Source organism: Embiotoca jacksoni, unplaced genomic scaffold, assembly GCF_022577435.1.
Source record: "Embiotoca jacksoni isolate LCO1_2020_lvr unplaced genomic scaffold, fEmbJac1.0.p SCAF_42, whole genome shotgun sequence".
In the NCBI taxonomy this organism is placed as follows: domain Eukaryota; kingdom Metazoa; phylum Chordata; class Actinopteri; family Embiotocidae; genus Embiotoca; species Embiotoca jacksoni.
Window position 1 is genome coordinate 2,534,475 of NW_027185395.1, and position 17,886 is coordinate 2,552,360.

At 50.5% G+C, this 17,886-nt stretch overlaps 2 protein-coding genes across 7 annotated transcripts in view; one reads left to right on the top strand and one right to left on the bottom strand.

Annotated features, from left to right (window-relative positions):
• Nucleotides 1–11,659, top strand: part of sptan1 (spectrin alpha, non-erythrocytic 1) — a 30,628-nt gene extending 18,969 nt beyond the window's left edge. For 4 of the 6 annotated variants that reach the window (XM_069168953.1, XM_069168955.1, XM_069168956.1 and 1 more), the window contains 28 exons: nt 293–437; nt 815–996; nt 1,074–1,173; nt 1,267–1,464; nt 1,544–1,690; nt 1,770–1,873; nt 2,329–2,491; nt 2,763–2,777; nt 4,125–4,256; nt 4,401–4,538; nt 4,697–4,801; nt 5,117–5,325; nt 5,409–5,529; nt 6,537–6,658; nt 6,734–6,866; nt 6,946–7,044; nt 7,131–7,290; nt 7,507–7,583; nt 7,679–7,888; nt 8,073–8,369; nt 8,522–8,634; nt 8,906–8,923; nt 9,771–9,825; nt 9,957–10,153; nt 10,243–10,296; nt 10,381–10,527; nt 10,994–11,141; nt 11,217–11,659. In XM_069168953.1, coding sequence (XP_069025054.1) covers nt 293–437; nt 815–996; nt 1,074–1,173; nt 1,267–1,464; nt 1,544–1,690; nt 1,770–1,873; nt 2,329–2,491; nt 2,763–2,777; nt 4,125–4,256; nt 4,401–4,538; nt 4,697–4,801; nt 5,117–5,325; nt 5,409–5,529; nt 6,537–6,658; nt 6,734–6,866; nt 6,946–7,044; nt 7,131–7,290; nt 7,507–7,583; nt 7,679–7,888; nt 8,073–8,369; nt 8,522–8,634; nt 8,906–8,923; nt 9,771–9,825; nt 9,957–10,153; nt 10,243–10,296; nt 10,381–10,527; nt 10,994–11,141; nt 11,217–11,342 — 3,715 coding nt within the window. In that variant the 3' untranslated portion in view covers nt 11,343–11,659. The remainder of the gene's footprint in view (nt 1–292; nt 438–814; nt 997–1,073; nt 1,174–1,266; nt 1,465–1,543; nt 1,691–1,769; nt 1,874–2,328; nt 2,492–2,762; nt 2,778–4,124; nt 4,257–4,400; nt 4,539–4,696; nt 4,802–5,116; nt 5,326–5,408; nt 5,530–6,536; nt 6,659–6,733; nt 6,867–6,945; nt 7,045–7,130; nt 7,291–7,506; nt 7,584–7,678; nt 7,889–8,072; nt 8,370–8,521; nt 8,635–8,905; nt 8,924–9,770; nt 9,826–9,956; nt 10,154–10,242; nt 10,297–10,380; nt 10,528–10,993; nt 11,142–11,216) is intronic. The other 2 variants (XM_069168954.1, XM_069168958.1) reach the window with 1 other exon arrangement.
• On the bottom strand, nt 11,648–17,057 carry dync2i2 (dynein 2 intermediate chain 2). Its single transcript, XM_069168959.1, has 9 exons — nt 16,891–17,057; nt 16,125–16,388; nt 15,667–15,776; nt 15,415–15,572; nt 14,322–14,431; nt 14,081–14,245; nt 12,348–12,580; nt 12,114–12,271; nt 11,648–12,022 (listed from the first exon to the last, which is right to left on the bottom strand). The coding sequence occupies exons 1-9, from the start codon at nt 16,969–16,971 to the stop codon at nt 11,784–11,786; spliced, it is 1,518 nt and encodes a 505-aa protein (XP_069025060.1). The 5' UTR covers nt 16,972–17,057; the 3' UTR covers nt 11,648–11,783.
• Nucleotides 17,058–17,886: the final 829 nt, after the last annotated feature.

Genomic DNA, 17,886 nt, shown 5'->3' on the forward strand with positions numbered 1-17,886 from the left:
TGATCACAAACATTTAATCACATCATTTTAATGTGAAGACCACATTTCCCACAAACCCCGTCACTTCCTGTTTCTCCGGTGAACAGAGTTTTATTTGGAGATGAAAACAGAAGCAGAGACTTTCTGGTTGGAAATGAGGAGTTATTGTTAATAAAGTTAGTTTTATTTGAAAAGATTTACTTTGTTTTAATACATTAAACTCAGATTCTGATGATGATGTATTTTGTGGAAAAATTGCGTGCATTAAAAAAAAAAAAAAAATCTAATATTGTACTGTGTTTTTTTCCTGCAGGGACGCTGATGAAACTAAGGAGTGGATCGAGGAGAAGAATCAGGCCCTCAACACCGACAACTACGGCCACGACCTGGCCAGTGTTCAGGCTCTGCAGCGCAAACATGAAGGCTTCGAGAGAGACCTGGCAGCTCTGGGAGATAAGGTCAGTAAAGGATGATGTCATCACCAACACGTCCTGAACTCCAGAGTCTCCAAACCAGTTGTGATACCACGGAAAAAAAGATGAACCGATGAAATCAGCGCGTTTCAACCTGAACTTTTATTTGAGACGGATGGAGCCTTCAAGGAATCAAGATGTTCCTGATTTATCAAACACAACTAAAAATGAGAAAATAATCAACTTAATTCATGGCGGCAGAACTTTTCATCTGAACTGCAGCACACAGCCGGTCCACGTCAGACATTTGGTGCCGAAGTATTGTTTATGAGACACTGAAGGGACCCTCCTGAATGAAACTGTAGCAACAACCAACTGTAGTTTCTCCTTTGAGTTTTTTCTTCGTCCTCCGTCCTCTCCAGGTGAACTCTCTGGGGGAGACAGCAGAGCGTCTGATCCAGTCGCACCCCGAGGCCGTGGACGACATCCAGGAGAAGTGCACCGAGCTGAACACGGCGTGGAGCAGCCTGGTGGGCCGGGCCGACCAGCGCAAGGACAAGCTGGGCAACTCCCACGACCTGCAGCGCTTCCTGTCCGACTTCAGGTGTGTGTGTGTGTGTGTGTGTGTGTGCGCCTGTGTGCCTGTGTGTGTTTGTTTAATAACTCCTCACCTGTTCACAGAGATCTGATGTCCTGGATTAACGGCATCCGAGGATTAGTGTCTTCGGAGGAACTGGCCAAAGACGTGACCGGAGCCGAGGCCCTTTTAGAAAGACACCAGGTACTGAATCTGTCCCTGAATCTGTGTCTGACAGCAGTGCAGGTTGTTATCCGTCTTAACTCTGTCCCCTGTCCCCTGTCCTTCCCCTTCCAGGAGCACCGGACAGAGATCGATGCTCGTGCCGGGACCTTCCAGGCCTTCGAGCAGTTCGGCCAGCAGCTGCTGACTCGGGGACACTACGCCAGTCCTGAGATCCAGCAGAAGCTGGAGGCTCTGGACCAGGAGCGTGCGGACCTGGAGAAGGCGTGGGTGCAGCGCCGCATGATGCTGGACCAGTGCCTGGAGCTGCAGGTAAGGACGCGTCCAGCCGTGAGACGAGCAGCTGGCGCCGCGGTGCCGTCCTCGCTGACGGCCGTCTGTCCGTCTGCAGCTGTTCAACAGGGACTGTGAGCAGGCGGAGAACTGGATGGCGGCTCGGGAGGCGTTCCTCGCCAGCGACGACAAGGGAGACTCTCTGGACAGTGTGGAGGCCCTCATCAAGAAACACGAGGACTTCGACAAGGCCATCAACGTGCAGGTCAGGCAGCCACTCCGCACCGAAGGATTTCAAAATGACGTTTCATCTTCTAAATGATTAAATGTCGGCGTGCACACAGGAGGAGAAGATCGCTGCTCTGCAGTCCTTCGCCGATCAGCTGGTTGGAGCCGACCATTACGCCAAACCGGAGATCTTCAACCGGCGCAACGAAGTCCTCGACAGGTCGGACAGCTTCTTCATGTTTCTACACACCACAAACCGAAGGACGGGACGTTAGAGTCAGACCTCTTGTTTCTGACGGAGGTCGAGAAGATGCATTTAAATATGTCTCATAATAATCTGGCCCTTAATTCATCTGTTGATCCACAACTCGGTGTCCCTGTATCAGCTTTTGACAGAGATAATACAACCAGTAGCTCCGCCCCCAAATATCTGATTGGTCAACTGAACATTTGGAACATGCTTAGATGACATATTTTATTTAGTTGGTAACTTGTTGTGTCCTCACAATATTCCACTGGAAGGTGTTTTAACGTCATTGTTGGCACTTCACTTTGTTCCAACAACATTTTAGCCCTTAAAGAGAATCTACCAAACAATAAATATGGATAAATATTACCTCTCTGCGTGTTGTGCTGGAGTTCCCTCCTGTAACTCCAGCGTGTGCTGATTGACAGGTGGCGCCGGCTGAAGGCCCAGATGATCGAGAAGCGCTCGAAGCTCGGCGAGTCTCAGACTCTGCAGCAGTTCAGCCGAGACGTGGACGAGATCGAAGCGTGGATCAGCGAGAAACTGCAGACGGCAACCGACGAATCCTACAAGGATCCCACCAACATCCAGGTACACGTTTATCTCATAACACAGATGTTCATCACAGCACAGCTGGACCGAGCTGCTGACTCAGTGCTTCAATAAACATGAATTCAGTGATTAGATGAGACTTCATGTCCTCACTGATTCTAGGACAGTAACAGAGACGATGTGTCCGGAGCTAAATTAAATATGTAATCTGTTGTGTCCTGTGATCGATGCTCCTCTAACTGTCACATCCCCCCGTGTGCCATCTGAAGTCAAACCTAATCTCTCTCTCGCTGTCTCATTCCCTCTCTAGCTGTCCAAGCTGCTGGTAAGTTTGAGTAGTGTGTCAGCTGACTAACCCGGAGCAGGTTGTCCTCCATGTCCCGTCTCCGCTCTGTGTGTAGACACCACGTAGAAACATCATCCGCACTGTTGAGTTTCAGCTTCTTTCACCGGGTTTTAATTTAGTTCGACCTCCATCCTGTTCATTTGTGCCGCGTTGCAGGTTTGTTTGTGTTCATCGAAGCTCATTCGTTGTTGGGTGTCGCTTCCATTTTTATTTTCAGTTCATGGAGGGGAGTTTTCTTTAAAGTCGCTTCATGTGTTTGAATCTGTAATTATCCAACCAGTAGCTCCGCCCCCAGAGATCTGATTGGTCAACTGAACATAAGGAACAAATCATCATGACATCACACCCTGCTCATCACTAGAAATATCTCTCCACCTCCTCAATGGGAAAATAGAATTAGAATAGAGTTTCATATAACATGTAATATAATGTAGTTTCTACTTGTTCTAGTTCTATTAAATGACCCAGTTGGTGAAGTCGGGTCTCTTTTGGTCCTTTTTGGTCGCTCTGAGCACCCGTACCGTAACACCACGGATAGTCACGCACTTACAATCCTAGAGGAGGCTAGCTGGACCGGTTTGGTTTGAACACATGACACGGAGCTAAAATGTTAAAAACACATGAGAACATGGATATCTTTGTTCATCAGATATCTTTGTTCATCAGATATCTTTGTTCAACAGATATCTTTGTTCATCAGATATCTTTGTTCATCAGATATCTTTGTTCATCAGACATCTTTGTTCAACAGATATCTTTGTTCAACAGATATCTTTGTTCGTCAGATATCTTTGTTTGTCAGATATCTTTGTTCGTCAGATATCTTTGTTCCACCCAGACTGAGCTAGCTGAGGAGTTTAGTGTAGTTTTGTGATAGACGTCCTGGCTGGACCCCTGCAGGTGGTGAACCTCTGGGGTCCAGCTGATGTTCACATAATGGAGACAGATTCGAACAGGAAGCAGCTTTGTCATGACTCCGCCTCCAGGATTTGTTGTCAAGAGTTTTGTGTGCTGCAGATATTGTTTCCATTTAGTGCTCTTCATGTCTGTCCGTGTGTCCGTCGACGCGCTCGTTCTCATTCTTTGTTTTCCAGCTGCTAGTTTTATAATTCACATCTGATGCTAATGTTAGCTTCAGAAAAAAAAAATCAGGTAGTCGATCAAACTGGCTTTAATTTCATTTCATCTCTGAATGTAAGTATGGAAGCATGAGATGACTTTAATTTGAGGAGACTGAACATTTGCACAATAAACGAAGTGCGTATGGTTCTCATGCTGTGTGTGTGTGTGTGTGTGTGTGTGTGTGTGTGTGTGTGTCTCTCTCAGAGTAAGCATCAGAAACATCAGGCGTTTGAGGCCGAGCTGCACGCCAACGCCGACAGGATCCGCGGCGTCATCGACACCGGCAACGCGCTGATCCAGAGAGGAGCCTGCGCCGGCAGCGAGGACGCCGTCAAGGTAGATTAGAAACTTTATATATCTCACTGAACACTGTGGAGCAGAACGAACGGACAGTACCGCAGCTTTATTTAACGTGGTGCATCCAGGATGAGATTTAGGACTAAAATCTGAAGTGTTAAACGGTCTCCGTCCGTCCTGCAGGCGCGTCTCGGCGCTCTGGACGAGCAGTGGCAGTTCCTCGTCAACAAATCTGCAGAGAAGAGCCAGAAACTGAAGGAGGCCAACAAGCAGCAGAACTTCAACACGGGCATCAAGGACTTTGACTTCTGGCTGTCTGAGGTGAGCATCCACCCACCCACACACACACACACACACACACACACACACACACACACACACACACACACACACACACACACACACACACACACACACACACACACACACACACACCTATACGGAGATCTCACACACTGATGCATGCCCTTGTTCCTCAGGTGGAAGCCCTGCTGGCCTCCGAGGATTATGGGAAGGATCTGGCCTCGGTCAACAACCTGCTGAAGAAGCACCAGCTGCTGGAGGCCGATATTTCTGCCCACGAGGTACGCTGCTCTTTATCCCGCCGCGTCTCCATGTGGGTCAGCTGGACTTCAGGGAACACCGCAGACCTCATTTCAGAGCGTCGCTCTATTTTAAAACTGCTGTCACAGATGACGTAATCTCCAGCTGGGCCGCGAGGCGCCACGCTGTTAGAAAAAGTTTGTTCAAAGTTGTTCAAAGTGAGTTTTTTTCCTTCCAGCTGTTCATGTTGAACGGTTGGTTGTTGGAGAGACTTCAGTGATTGAAACTATGAATGGAGTGAGACAGAGTTGATTTGTGAGAGATCTGACCCCTTCCCTATTCCCTCCTCCCTCCAGGACCGGCTGAAGGACCTGAACGGCCAGGCTGACAGCCTGATGGGCAGCAGCGCCTTCGACACCACGCTGGTGAAGGACAAGCGCGACGCCGTCAACGGACGCTTTGCCAAGATCAAGAGCATGGCGGCCGGCCGGCGCGCCAAACTCAACGAGTCGCACCGGCTGCACCAGTTCTTCAGGGACCTGGACGACGAGGAGTCGTGGATCAAGTAAGACTTTCCCTCCGTTCAGGTCGCTTTCTTCAGGTTTTCAACTTAAAACTTTAATGTTTTTCCCTCCGACATCGTTGCAGAGAAAAGAAGTTGCTCGTGAGTTCGGAGGACTACGGACGTGATTTGACAGGAGTTCAGAATCTGAGGAAGAAACACAAGAGGCTGGAGGCGGAGCTGGGAGCCCACGAACCGGCCATTCAGGTAGGAGTCGGCATTTTTCAGCAAAATCAAACATTTTTAAATGCAACAATCACAAAAAAAATCTATAATAAGAAATATCCTGCAGAATTTTGCTGGTTGAGCCAGTCTGACTTCATTCTCCTGTTGATGGAGGTGATTTCTCCTGTTAGACGGAGGTGATTTCTCCTGTTGGATGGAGGTGATTTCTCCTGTTAGACGGAGGTGATTTCTCCTGTTAGACGGAGGTGATTTCTCCTGTTGATGGAGGTGATTTCTCCTGTTGGATGGAGGTGATTTCTCCTGTTAGACGGAGGTGATTTCTCCTGTTAGACGGAGGTGATTTCTCCTGTTGATGGAGGTGATTTCTCCTGTTGGACGGAGGTGATTTCTCCTGTTGGATGGAGGTGATTTCTCCTGTTAGACGGAGGTGATTTCTCCTGTTGATGGAGGTGATTTCTCCTGTTGGACGGAGGTGATTTCTCCTGTTGGATGGAGGTGATTTCTCCTGTTAGACGGAGGTGATTTCTCCTGTTGGATGGAGGTGATTTCTCCTGTTAGACGGAGGTGATTTCTCCTGTTAGACGGAGGTGATTTCTCCTGTTGATGGAGGTGATTTCTCCTGTTGGATGGAGGTGATTTCTCCTGTTAGACGGAGGTGATTTCTCCTGTTGATTGAGGTGATTTCTCCTGTTGATGGAGGTGATTTCTCCTGTTGGATGGAGGTGATTTCTCCTGTTAGACGGAGGTGATTTCTCCTGTTGATGGAGGTGATTTCTCCTGTTGGATGGAGGTGATTTCTCCTGTTAGACGGAGGTGATTTCTCCTGTTGGATGGAGGTGATTTCTCCTGTTGGATGGAGGTGATTTCTCCTGTTGGACGGAGGTGATTTCTGCTGTTGGATGGAGGTGATTTCTCCTGTTGGATGGAGGTGATTTCTCCTGTTGGACGGAGGTGATTTCTGCTGATGGATGGAGGTGATTTCTCCTGTTGGATGGAGGTGATTTCTCTGATTGTTGCGTTTCTTCCAGTCGGTGCTGGAAACGGGGAAGAAGCTGTCTGATGACAACACCATCGGTCAGGAGGAGATCCAGCAGCGACTCGCCCAGTTCGTCGACCACTGGAAGGAGCTGAAGGACTTATCAGGAGCGAGGTAGGTGTCACACACACACACTCACACTCACTAGCGTACAGAGAGAAGTGTGTGTTCATGTGTGTTGCGTCCCAGGGGACAGAGGCTGGAGGAGTCGCTGGAGTACCAGCAGTTTGTGGCGAACGTGGAAGAAGAAGAAGCGTGGATTAATGAGAAGTTGAACCTGGTGGGCAGCGAGGACTACGGAGACACGCTGGCGGCGGTGCAGGTCTGCTGCTGCTGAACCTCCTCGTTACGCTACGATACGACAGATGATGAGTGTCACTCAGGAAACTTCTCTGTTTCAGGGCTTGTTGAAGAAGCACGAAGCCTTCGAGACGGACTTCACGGTTCACAGAGACCGGGTGAACGACGTGTGCGCTAACGGAGACGAGCTCATCAAGAAGGTGAGGCCTCCGAACATCCAGAGGGAAAACGCTCCTCCCACCGCGGTGACATCATCCGTAACATCACCTCTGTGTCTTCACTACAGAACAACCATCACGTGGACAACATCAGCGCCAAGATGTCGGCTCTGAGGGGGAAAGTGTCGGAGCTGGAGAGGGCGGCGGCTCAGAGGAAGGCCAAGCTGGACGAGAACTCCGCCTTCCTGCAGTTCAACTGGAAGGCGGACGTGGTGGAGTCCTGGATCGGTACGCTTCCTCTCGCTCCGCCCAAACATCAGCTGCTCGTCTGTCAATCAGCTGCTTGAAGCATTTGTGCACCTCCTGGTGAAGAGCAGCAGGATGCAGGAGGTGGTGGACGGATGCTGTTAGTTGTAGGATGGAGTCCGTGAGCTTCACCACCTTCAGCGCTGCGTTCAGTCCGGACGCGACCGGTTCTGATCCACTGATGTGTTTCATCTTCAGGTGAGAAGGAGAACAGCCTGAAGACGGACGACTACGGCCGAGACCTGTCGTCTGTCCAGACGCTGCTCACCAAACAGGTACTCCCTCCCTCCTCTGGAACAGCCGCTTCCCGTCTGCCGTCTTCTTCTCGTCACCCGCATCGTTACGCGTCTTCTTCTGTGTCCGTCTGCAGGAGACGTTCGACGCCGGTCTGCAGGCCTTCCAGCAGGAGGGCATCACCAACATCACGGCTCTGAAGGACCAGCTGCTGGCGGCCCAGCACGTCCAGTCCAAAGCCATCGAAGCTCGTCACGCGGCGCTGATCAAGCGCTGGAACCAGCTGCTGTCCAACTCGGCTGCTCGCAAGAAGAAGCTGCTGGAGGCCCAGGAGCACTTCAGGAAGGTGAGCAGCTGCTTCCTGATGAAGACTTCAGCCGTCACACTGTGGATGTGGTTCTGGTACCAGAACCGGTACCAGATATCACCTGACACCAGTTAATACGCTCCAGTAGGAGCATAAAACACACCTGAAGTCATCATTAGTCTCTGGACCAGTTCACAGGACCTCTTCTTCCTCCTCCTCCCAGGTTGAAGACTTGTTCCTGACGTTTGCTAAGAAGGCGTCGGCCTTCAACAGCTGGTTTGAGAATGCGGAGGAGGACCTGACGGACCCGGTGCGGTGCAACTCTCTGGAGGAGATCCGTGCGCTGCGAGAGGCCCACGAAGCGTTCCGCTCGTCGCTGAGCTCGGCTCAGGCCGACTTCAACCAGCTGGCAGAACTGGACCAGCAGATCAAGAGCTACCAGGTGGTGTCCAACCCCTACACCTGGTTCACCATGGAGGCGCTGGAGGAGACCTGGAGGAACCTGCAGAAGATCATCAAGGTCAGTACGCCACCGACTCACTGCCTCCTCCTGTGGTACAGACCGGTACTACAACACAGGACGGTCAAGCAGAAGGTTTCTGTGGTGTCATGTGACACTGATGTGTGTGTGTGTGTGTGTGTGTGTGTGTGTGTGTGTGTGTGTGTGTGTAGGAGCGAGAGCTGGAGCTGCAGAAGGAGCAGAGGAGGCAGGAAGAAAACGACAAGCTGCGACAGGAGTTCGCTCAACACGCCAACGCCTTCCACCAGTGGCTGCAGGAGACCAGGTACAGGAGGAGGAGTCAGCTGGACTCGGGAGGAGGAGTCAGTTGGACTCGGGAGGAGGAGTCAGCTGGAAGGGGTTTTATTTAGAGGGGGAAGTTTAGTTTGTGAAGTTAAAGAATAATATTCAGAGATGTGTCACAGTACAACATGTACGAAGCCTTCGGTCACCTGATCTGTGTGAGCAGGTGTTTATAGTGTTGTTAACGTGTCCCCCCCCCCCCTCCTCTTCCTCCTCCTCCTCCTCGCTGCTGCTGGGACGACTCTGCTCATCAGGACGTATCTTCTGGACGGGTTAATATCACTTTTTCTTACTTGATCACGTGTGTGTGTGTTTGGATGTGGTGATGGAAGTGAACCCTGTTGACATGACCCTCCTCCTCCTCCTCCTCCTCCTCCATGTCCAAGTGTTTTCTGGAATATACTGTGTTTTCCTTTCATTGCCTATCTGATGTTTATCTCTGGTTCCTCCTCCTCCTCCCCCCTGGATAGCATAGCGTATCGGCGGGTTATCTGTGTCTATCAGTACCAAGTTGCTGATGATCTTTCTGGAAGGTCACCGTCTCTCGAGCCTCGTTCTGCTTCCTCTGACCTCTGACCTCTGACCTCACACTCTTCAGTCTAAACACACCATGTCAGGCTGCTGTACTAACCCTCCTCAGCCGGTCAGTGAGAGAAGCTCGCTGCAGTCAGCTCTGCTTTTAACCAGTGGACACACACACACACACACACACACACACACACACACACACACCTTGTAGTCATCACAGAGGTGGTAGTGTTCCTGCATTCGGAGGGCCTTAGTGATTTTCTCCTGCATGTGTGCAGTGATATCATCCTCTGTGACAGAGCGGTGACATCATCCTCTGTGACAGAGCGGTGACATCATCCTCTGTGACAGAGCAGTGACATCATCCTCTTTGACGGTGACCTACTAACGCTCCTTTGCAGCAGCATGTTTGGGTCACCTGTAGATCAGCTGTGTGGCACAACAACAAACTGCAGGTTCACATCAACACAACCACAACCACTGTTTATCACATAGTTCACAGATGTGTGGCTGTAGAGTGTGTTCCCCTAGTAGCAGTGTGTGTGTGTGTGTGTGTGCGTGTGTGTTTCTAACCTGATCTGTTGGTGTCAGGTCGTGTATGGTGGAGGAATCGGGGACTCTGGAGTCACAGCTGGAGGCCACGAAGGTAAAAATAACTGTTGGACATGTGGACACATGAAATTAGTCCTCCAGGAGTTCATGGAGGTTTTTGTGATTGTTGTCTAACTTCTGTGTGTGTGTGTGTGTGTGTGTGTGTGTGTGTGTGTGTGTACGCAGCGTAAGCACCAGGAGATCCGGGCGATGCGCAGCCAGCTGAAGAAGATCGAGGATCTGGGAGCAGCGATGGAAGAAGCTCTGATTCTGGACAACAAGTACACGGAGCACAGCACCGTGGGTCTGGCTCAGCAGTGGGACCAACTGGACCAGCTGGGCATGAGGATGCAGCACAACCTGGAGCAGCAGATCCAGGCCAGGTACACGGCCCGGCTCAGGCCGGTGGGGGGGTTCTAACACGGTGTTCTGGTGTCCTGCTTCACACTCATCCTCCTCCTCTTCCTCTCAGAAACACCACCGGAGTGACAGAAGAGGCTCTGAAGGAGTTCAGCATGATGTTCAAGTGAGTGTCTTCCTCCATCTTCATCAGAACTTCAGTGTGGACCCGGTCCGGGTCTGACCCGCCGCTTCCTCCGTCTCTCTGCAGGCACTTCGACAAGGAGAAGTCGGGTCGTCTGAACCACCAGGAGTTCAAGTCGTGTCTGCGCTCGCTGGGCTATGACCTGCCCATGGTGGAGGAAGGAGAACCGGACCCGGAGTTCGAGTCTATACTGGACACTGTGGATCCCAACAGGTCGGTACCACTTCAGTACCACTTCGGTACCACCTCATCACATCAGGGAGGTTAAATATCAAAGGTTTTTCATCACAGCAACAAGTTCACCTTCAAAGAACTAAATGTGACACGTCTCAAGAGTCCAGTAGTAGCGTCAGGTTTCCAATCAGGTCAGATCCCCCGTGACATCACCGCAGTGACATCACCGCAGTAAGACATGTTGATGTCGAAATTATTTTTGATTGCATTGCGAGAAATTTACTCTTAAAACTGTTTTTTTATTGTTTTCATAATAAAGACACAAAATGAATCTTGAAATCAGAATCGGACTGAAAGGTTCAGTGAAAGATTTCAGCTGTTTTAACGACTTGAAAACATCCGTCTTTCTGTTGATGTGTTGACATGGATGCAAACTGCCGTCGGCGTGGACGACTGATCCACGCCGACGATCCGATCTGCCGCCTGACTCCGTGTCTGTCTGCAGGGACGGGAACGTGTCGCTGCAGGAGTACATGGCCTTCATGATCAGCCGGGAGACGGAGAACGTGAAGTCCAGCGAGGAGATCGAGAGCGCCTTCCGAGCCCTGAGCACCGAGAACAAACCCTACGTCTCTAAAGAGGAGCTCTACCAGGTCAGACGTGTTCTCTGCTCTCGGCGTCACATTCCGGTCGTCATGGAGATCTCACTGTCCGTCTCTTCCTTACAGAACCTCACCAAGGAGCAGGCCGACTACTGTCTGTCACACATGAAGCCCTTCCTCGACAGCAAAGGCCGCGAGCTGCCGACGGCCTTCGACTTCGTGGAGTTCACCCGCTCGCTCTTCGTCAACTGATCCCCCCCTCCCCCTCCCCCACCCAGTGACCAATCGGCTGGCGTTTTCCCCACAAACACACTCAGACACCAACACACGGCTAAACTGCATGACTGTGGCACGAGGAACTCTCACTAGTACCAACTCTCCGTTGTATTTATTCCGCTCTGCCGTAACTCTGAGCTTCTCATAGCATCGTGATCTGTCTGCATTTCTATGTGATTGTTATTAGCTGTTTTGTGCTTTGGATGAATTTAAGAAGCTGATCGTACCGATGATGTAAGAACACCTGAACACTTGCAGTGTGCTTTAATAAACGCTACTGGTTAGAACTGGAACCGCCGTCTCTGTCTTTATTTATATTCACCTTCATCGGCATGATGTTTGGATTAAACATGAATTCTTACATAAATAGTAGAATATAAATGATAAAAGCATTTCAGTCTTTGTGTCACACGTGGCTCAAGCTGCCACCTGATTGGCTATCTGCTCCAGCTGGCTGCTCTCTCTGGGGTTCTGCTCCGTCAGGTCGCTGCTCAGCTGCCAGACGCCGACGGTTCCGTCCGTCTTCCCCACCGCCAGCACGCTCGGGTTCTGACCGTTGAAGGCCAGACAGGTGGCAGCGTGACCCGCCCCCCCCAGCTCGATGGTGGCGGCCGGTCTCAGAGATCTGCGGCCCAGATCAAAGACCTTCACCTCGCCTGGGAAAGAGACGACAGCGTGAGTCCCGAGAGGGTTTCACCACAGGTGCGTAGATCCACAAACCCAGTAGAACCAGGACTGAAGCGGTACCGAGTCCGGTGGCAGCAGCGAACACCAGCGGTCTGCTCGGGGACCACCGCACCTCGAACACGTAGGAGTCAGAGACCCGGAGCGAGAGCAGCGGGTCGGCCTGCAGCAGCGAGTGGAGGTGGGCCAGCCCGTCGGTGCCCGCACTCAGAAACAGGTTCCTGAACACACCAAGAGACAGAGGTCAGCAGGACGAGACCCGCACGGCTCCCACCTGCCGGTTCTGAAGAGCTTCACCTGTGGAACGGGGAGCAGTGGATGGAGTGGACCGGGCCGCTGCGGGGCCGGAACGAGAACACAGCCGGGGCTCGTAGTTTCACACCGTGGCCCTCGGAGGGCGCCGCAGCCGGCGTCTGGGAGGCGAAGGAGCAGCGGAGCAGCAGGCCGCCCTCGGACCCCACCAGGAAGGTGTCGGGGTCCCACGGAGACAGAGACAGCGAAGTGACGCCCACAGAGCTGCTGCCACGGGCCTGCACACCAGAACCGGAACCAGAACTTTATTTACAACATCTCAACCATTGAAATAAAACCACTGAAGAAGAAGTCTGAACAACCTGCTTTAAAGGGTCCGAAAAATCCTTCCTCAGCTCATTTCATGCGTTTGTTACTTCCTGGCTGGATTATTGTTCTTATTGTTAGGACGTCCAAATTACTCATTAAAAACCTGCAGTTGATCCAAAATGCTGCAGCAAGAGTTCTGATGGGAACCACATCATCCTGACGGATCTTATAGAACCACATCATCCTGACAGATCTAATAGAACCACATCATCCTGACGGATCTTATAGAACCACATCATCCTGACAGATCTAATAGAACCACATCATCCTGACAGATCTAATAGAACCACATCATCCTGACGGATCTTATAGAACCACATCATCCTGACGGATCTAATAGAACCACATCATCCTGACAGATCTTATAGAACCACATCATCCTGACGGATCTAATAGAACCACATCATCCTGACGGATCTAATAGAACCACATCATCCTGACGGATCTTATAGAACCACATCATCCTGACGGATCTTATAGAACCACATCATCCTGACGGATCTTATAGAACCACATCATCCTGACGGATCTAATAGAACCACATCATCCTGACGGATCTTATAGAACCACATCATCCTGACAGATCTAATAGAACCACATCATCCTGACGGATCTTATAGAACCACATCATCCTGACAGATCTAATAGAACCACATCATCCTGACAGATCTTATAGAACCACATCATCCTGACAGATCTAATAGAACCACATCATCCTGACAGATCTTATAGAACCACATCATCCTGACAGATCTAATAGAACCACATCATCCTGACAGATCTTATAGAACCACATCATCTCTCCATTCAGTTTCTTCGCTAGCGTAGTTTCTCTTCTTTCTTTTCCAGATGTCCCGTCATGGAGCTGCATGTCTCTGCTCTGTGATTGTCCACCAATAGTTCATGTATTGTATCTCTATGCTGTCCTTTTCTCTCTCTGCTCTCCTCTCCCCACCAAGTAGATGCTCCGCCCACCTCTGAGCCTGGTTCTGTCGGAGGTTTCTTCCTGTTAAAAAAGGTTTTTCCTTCCCTCTGTTGGAGGTTTTTCTCCCTTAAAGAGGAGTTTTTCCCTCCTAGTTTACATGTGAATTGTTGAATTGTTGTGTTTCTCTGTCTGCTGTTCTAAGTAATAATTTCTGTTGTACGGACTTTAATGTGCTAAGTGAAATAACCTGTGTTCTGATTTGGTGCTATATAAATAAAATGATATTGAATTGAATAGAAAATGTGAACTGAAAGACATCGTGCTGTTTCTACTGAACACAGCCGTGAAACAGTGTTGCCATGGAGATGAATCACTGATCATCCAGCTGAATTCTGACCTCAGCAGGTGGAGTCTCTCCGATTAATTTATTCTGCTCTCTGAGCTTCAGTCCATCACATGGAGCTCCGTCTTTCCTGAGTCTCACCTTGAAGCTGCTGCTGAGGGGAACCTGCTGGCGTACGAAGGCGTAGGCTGCGTTCAGAACCAACCCGCCCCGGTCCGAGTCCACCGTCCACAGCAGCACTCTCCCTCCGGACCCGGCACTCAGCACCCCGAACTCTCCTTTCCTCTGCAGGGGCACCCAGGCTACCTGCACACACAGCAGGGGGTCCGTGGTCCTGATACCAGACTCCATCCTCAGCTGGTGATGTTGCGTCATCACTCACCTGGTAAACAGGCTCCCTGTGGCCGTCGGCAGACATCCCGGTCTGAGCCAGCACCGGGTCCTGAGTCCGACTGGTGTCCCAGACCAGAACCTCCCCGCTGTACAGACCGCCTGCAGACACACACACACACACACACACACACACACACACACACACACACACACACACACACACACACACACACACACACACACACACACACACACACACCTCAGTAACAGGTGATTGACTGCAGAGACGCTCCACCCAGACATCGATGTCTCAGACCGGGTCCGTCCCACTGACAGTCTTTAAATAACCTGTCAGTGTCCAGTGAGCTTCAGCTATCCATCATCCATCATCTGTCCTCCCAGCTGACTGTGGGTGGAGGCGGAGACACCCTGGACAGGTCCTCAGTCCATCACAGGGATGGACGACTGCGCCGCAAATAAGTCTAATTCAACACTCTGTCAGGACGTTTTAAAGCTGCTCTCCATTTCAGACAGACAGGTTTCATACATTGGGACGCTGTGGCTCAGACGGTAGAGTGGGTTGAACACTAATCAGAAGGTTGGTGGTTCAATCCTCCTGTCCACATGCCTAAGTGTCCTTGAGCAAGACACTGAACCCTAAGTTGCCCCCGATGGTGAACCATCAGTGTGTGCATGTTCTCCTGATGGCAGCACCTTGCATGGTGATCTGTCTCATTAGTGTGTGAATGGGTGAATGGAAAAACATGTTAAAGCACTTTGAGGCCGAAAGGTGATAAAGCACTATACAAGTACAGACCATTCACCATTTACCATTACATCACAGACCAAGAACCAATCCTGTCAGCCTGGAGGCGGGGCTTCCTATAATCATCTAGCTGCAGGCGTCTGAAGAACTTTAAGGCATCAGGAGACTTTTTCTTTGAGTTCAGATTTTTTGAGATTTCATCGAGAGGAACATGTTGAGAGTGAGACATCACACCTCTCAAACAATGCAGTGAACTGATTTATCAGATTAACACAGCAGGAAGTTCCACTGGTTCAACAATAAAATCAGTTTTTGGTTTAGCGTGGGGGGATGGTGTACCTGCGATGAGGGGGGGCTGCGTGGGGGGATGGTGTACCTGCGATGAGGGGGGGCTGCGTGGGGTGACAGCACAGCGATGTGACTGCAGTAGGAACATGGATGACCAGGTCGGCCCGGTCCGGTCGGAGGCCTCGGCGGTTCAGGTTCCAGGTGCAAACACAGGAGCTCTCGGTGCTCCAGTCTCCGTCAGAGATCCTGTCAGCACAAACACACACGTGAGACTCGCCAGCAGCTTCTTCTTCACGCTTTCAGCTCACAAACATCCTCAGAGGGGGAAACCGTCACGTACCGGCCATACGCACAGGCCAGAACCGACCCGGTGCAGCTCCACGACACGCCGGTCACATGCAGCCCTCTCTCCTGAGCACCGGGGTGATGGAGGCTGTGTAGGAGGGAGACCTGCAGACATGGAGCAGCGTCACACAAACACACCAGATCCATCAGAACCGCAACACAAAGGAGTCTGATCGGGGTCTGGACCTGCAGAGTCCTGGTCAGCACCATGGACTCAGTCTGGACCACATAAAGAGACCTTTAAAAGGCAAACTGAGCTCAAACCAAAAATGAATTTAAATGATGTTTGTCTTTACTGAACTTTGAGTGACGTTAACAGATGAAACTGTTCATGGGTATATTTTCATTCTCTAAAACCTCTGCAGATCAGCGACAGTCCAGAAAACTGCCCCGGAGGATTTGAGCAGGACTCGGTTCAGACTTCACGAGGCGGGCCTCTCTGGTCCTTCTTACCCGCTGACTGTGGTCCTCCCAGCAGGCCTGGAACCCGTCGAAGGCGTGACTCCTGGAGCTCTTCACCAGCTCCCTGATCACCAGGTCCTCCACCCGCTGCAGGAAGTCCGCGAGGCCCGGAGGGTCCGGCTCGCCCCGGCTCTGCTGGAGGAGCTGCTCCTGCTCCTCCTGGTCCCGTGGTTCCGTCTGAGTCCAGCTGACGGCGGTGGATGCAGTCTGGACCTGAGCCTCGGCGCTGTGCACCGCTGCGGTCTGACAGGCTCTCTAAAACACACACCGCCCCCCCCCCCCCCCCCGGACCCCGCATCAGCTGGACCGAAACGTGTACTGCTCATGACGTCATATTCAACTCCAACTGTTCCCTTTTAGCTGCTTTGGACTTTCAAGATGACAAATATTAAAAAAAACATATGAACAAGACTCAGGGTTGGACATACAAAGTCAGGAGAAGAAGATGAACTTGTTTACTATTTATTTTACTTTCATTTGTGTCTGCTATGTGCTCTGACAGGAGTTCAATGTGTCTGCTTTACTGATTGTACAAGAGCTCATTGTTAAACAGGGTTTAAAACGACAGTTTTATACAATAAGTATGAATTAGACAGTTGATGGAAACATCGCCACGTCTCCTCCTGACGTTCGTATTTCCGAGGAACACCTGAACGTGTCATGTGTCAGCTAACGTTAGCTTCTGCCAGCTAGCTAACCGCTGCACGTTAGCTACGATGCTGTTTGGCGCGAACAGAGGAGGGAAAGTGAAACGTACAGACTCCCGCTCGGCCTGCTGACGTCTCCACCGGGACGGGATGCTCACGGTGTCCAGAGTCTCGTCGGTGAACATGCTCATGAAGCTGCTCTCGAACACAGACGGACTGAAGGAGCGCTGGCTGTTCGCGACGCTCCCGGGGCCATTTCACACAGAGCTCCCGTTACCTTGGTTACGGAGAGAACGTCGACAGACAAGAGAGAAATCCCGCTGTCACTTCCGCTTTGTCTCCAAGATTAAAAAAATACGGTTGTAAACTGTCCTTGAATTATTTTTTGAGTGTGGATCAATGATATGTCATCTTTAAAATCAAACAAATACATTGGTTGCCGCGGGTTTTTTTTGCTGTTAAATGCTTTAAAATTACAATATGTTTTTGTACGTATCTGTACTTCCGGTCGAGCCCCATCTGTCTGTAGACTGTATTCAAGTCCAACACGCTGAATTAGTATAAAAGGTATTTAATGCCAGAAAAAAAACGTTTTTATTTAATGTCGACTGCATCACATTCAGCTGTGACAGTCTGGCTTCCTCCTCCTCCTCACGCTTACTAAACACAGACGTCTCACGACTCGGATGTGACTTTTAAAACCAGTTCAGGGCTGATTATTGTGGAGTTTCTGTCTTTGTCACTCAGATAGTTCATCACAGACCAGCCGGAGGGCAGCGAGGCCTCTGCAGCGGGATGCAGCCTCACACTGTGGCATGTCTGCCTCCTATCGGCAAGACAGAGCATAAACACGTCTGCGGGACAGATGGTCGGATTATATAAGGAGCAGTGGAGTGCTGTTGAGTTTGCATCTGTTTAAATCATCATATTTATCATATTGTGCAGGACGGTGGAGTTTCTACCGTAGTTTAGCTTGTAGTTACAGATCAGGTTTACAGATACTCGCTTAACATAACGGCTGAAGAACAGAAGTCAAGTGTTTAAAAAAAATGGTATTTAAACTGGTCTAATGTGTTGCATGGGACATTTTTTTGATAATTTTGAAA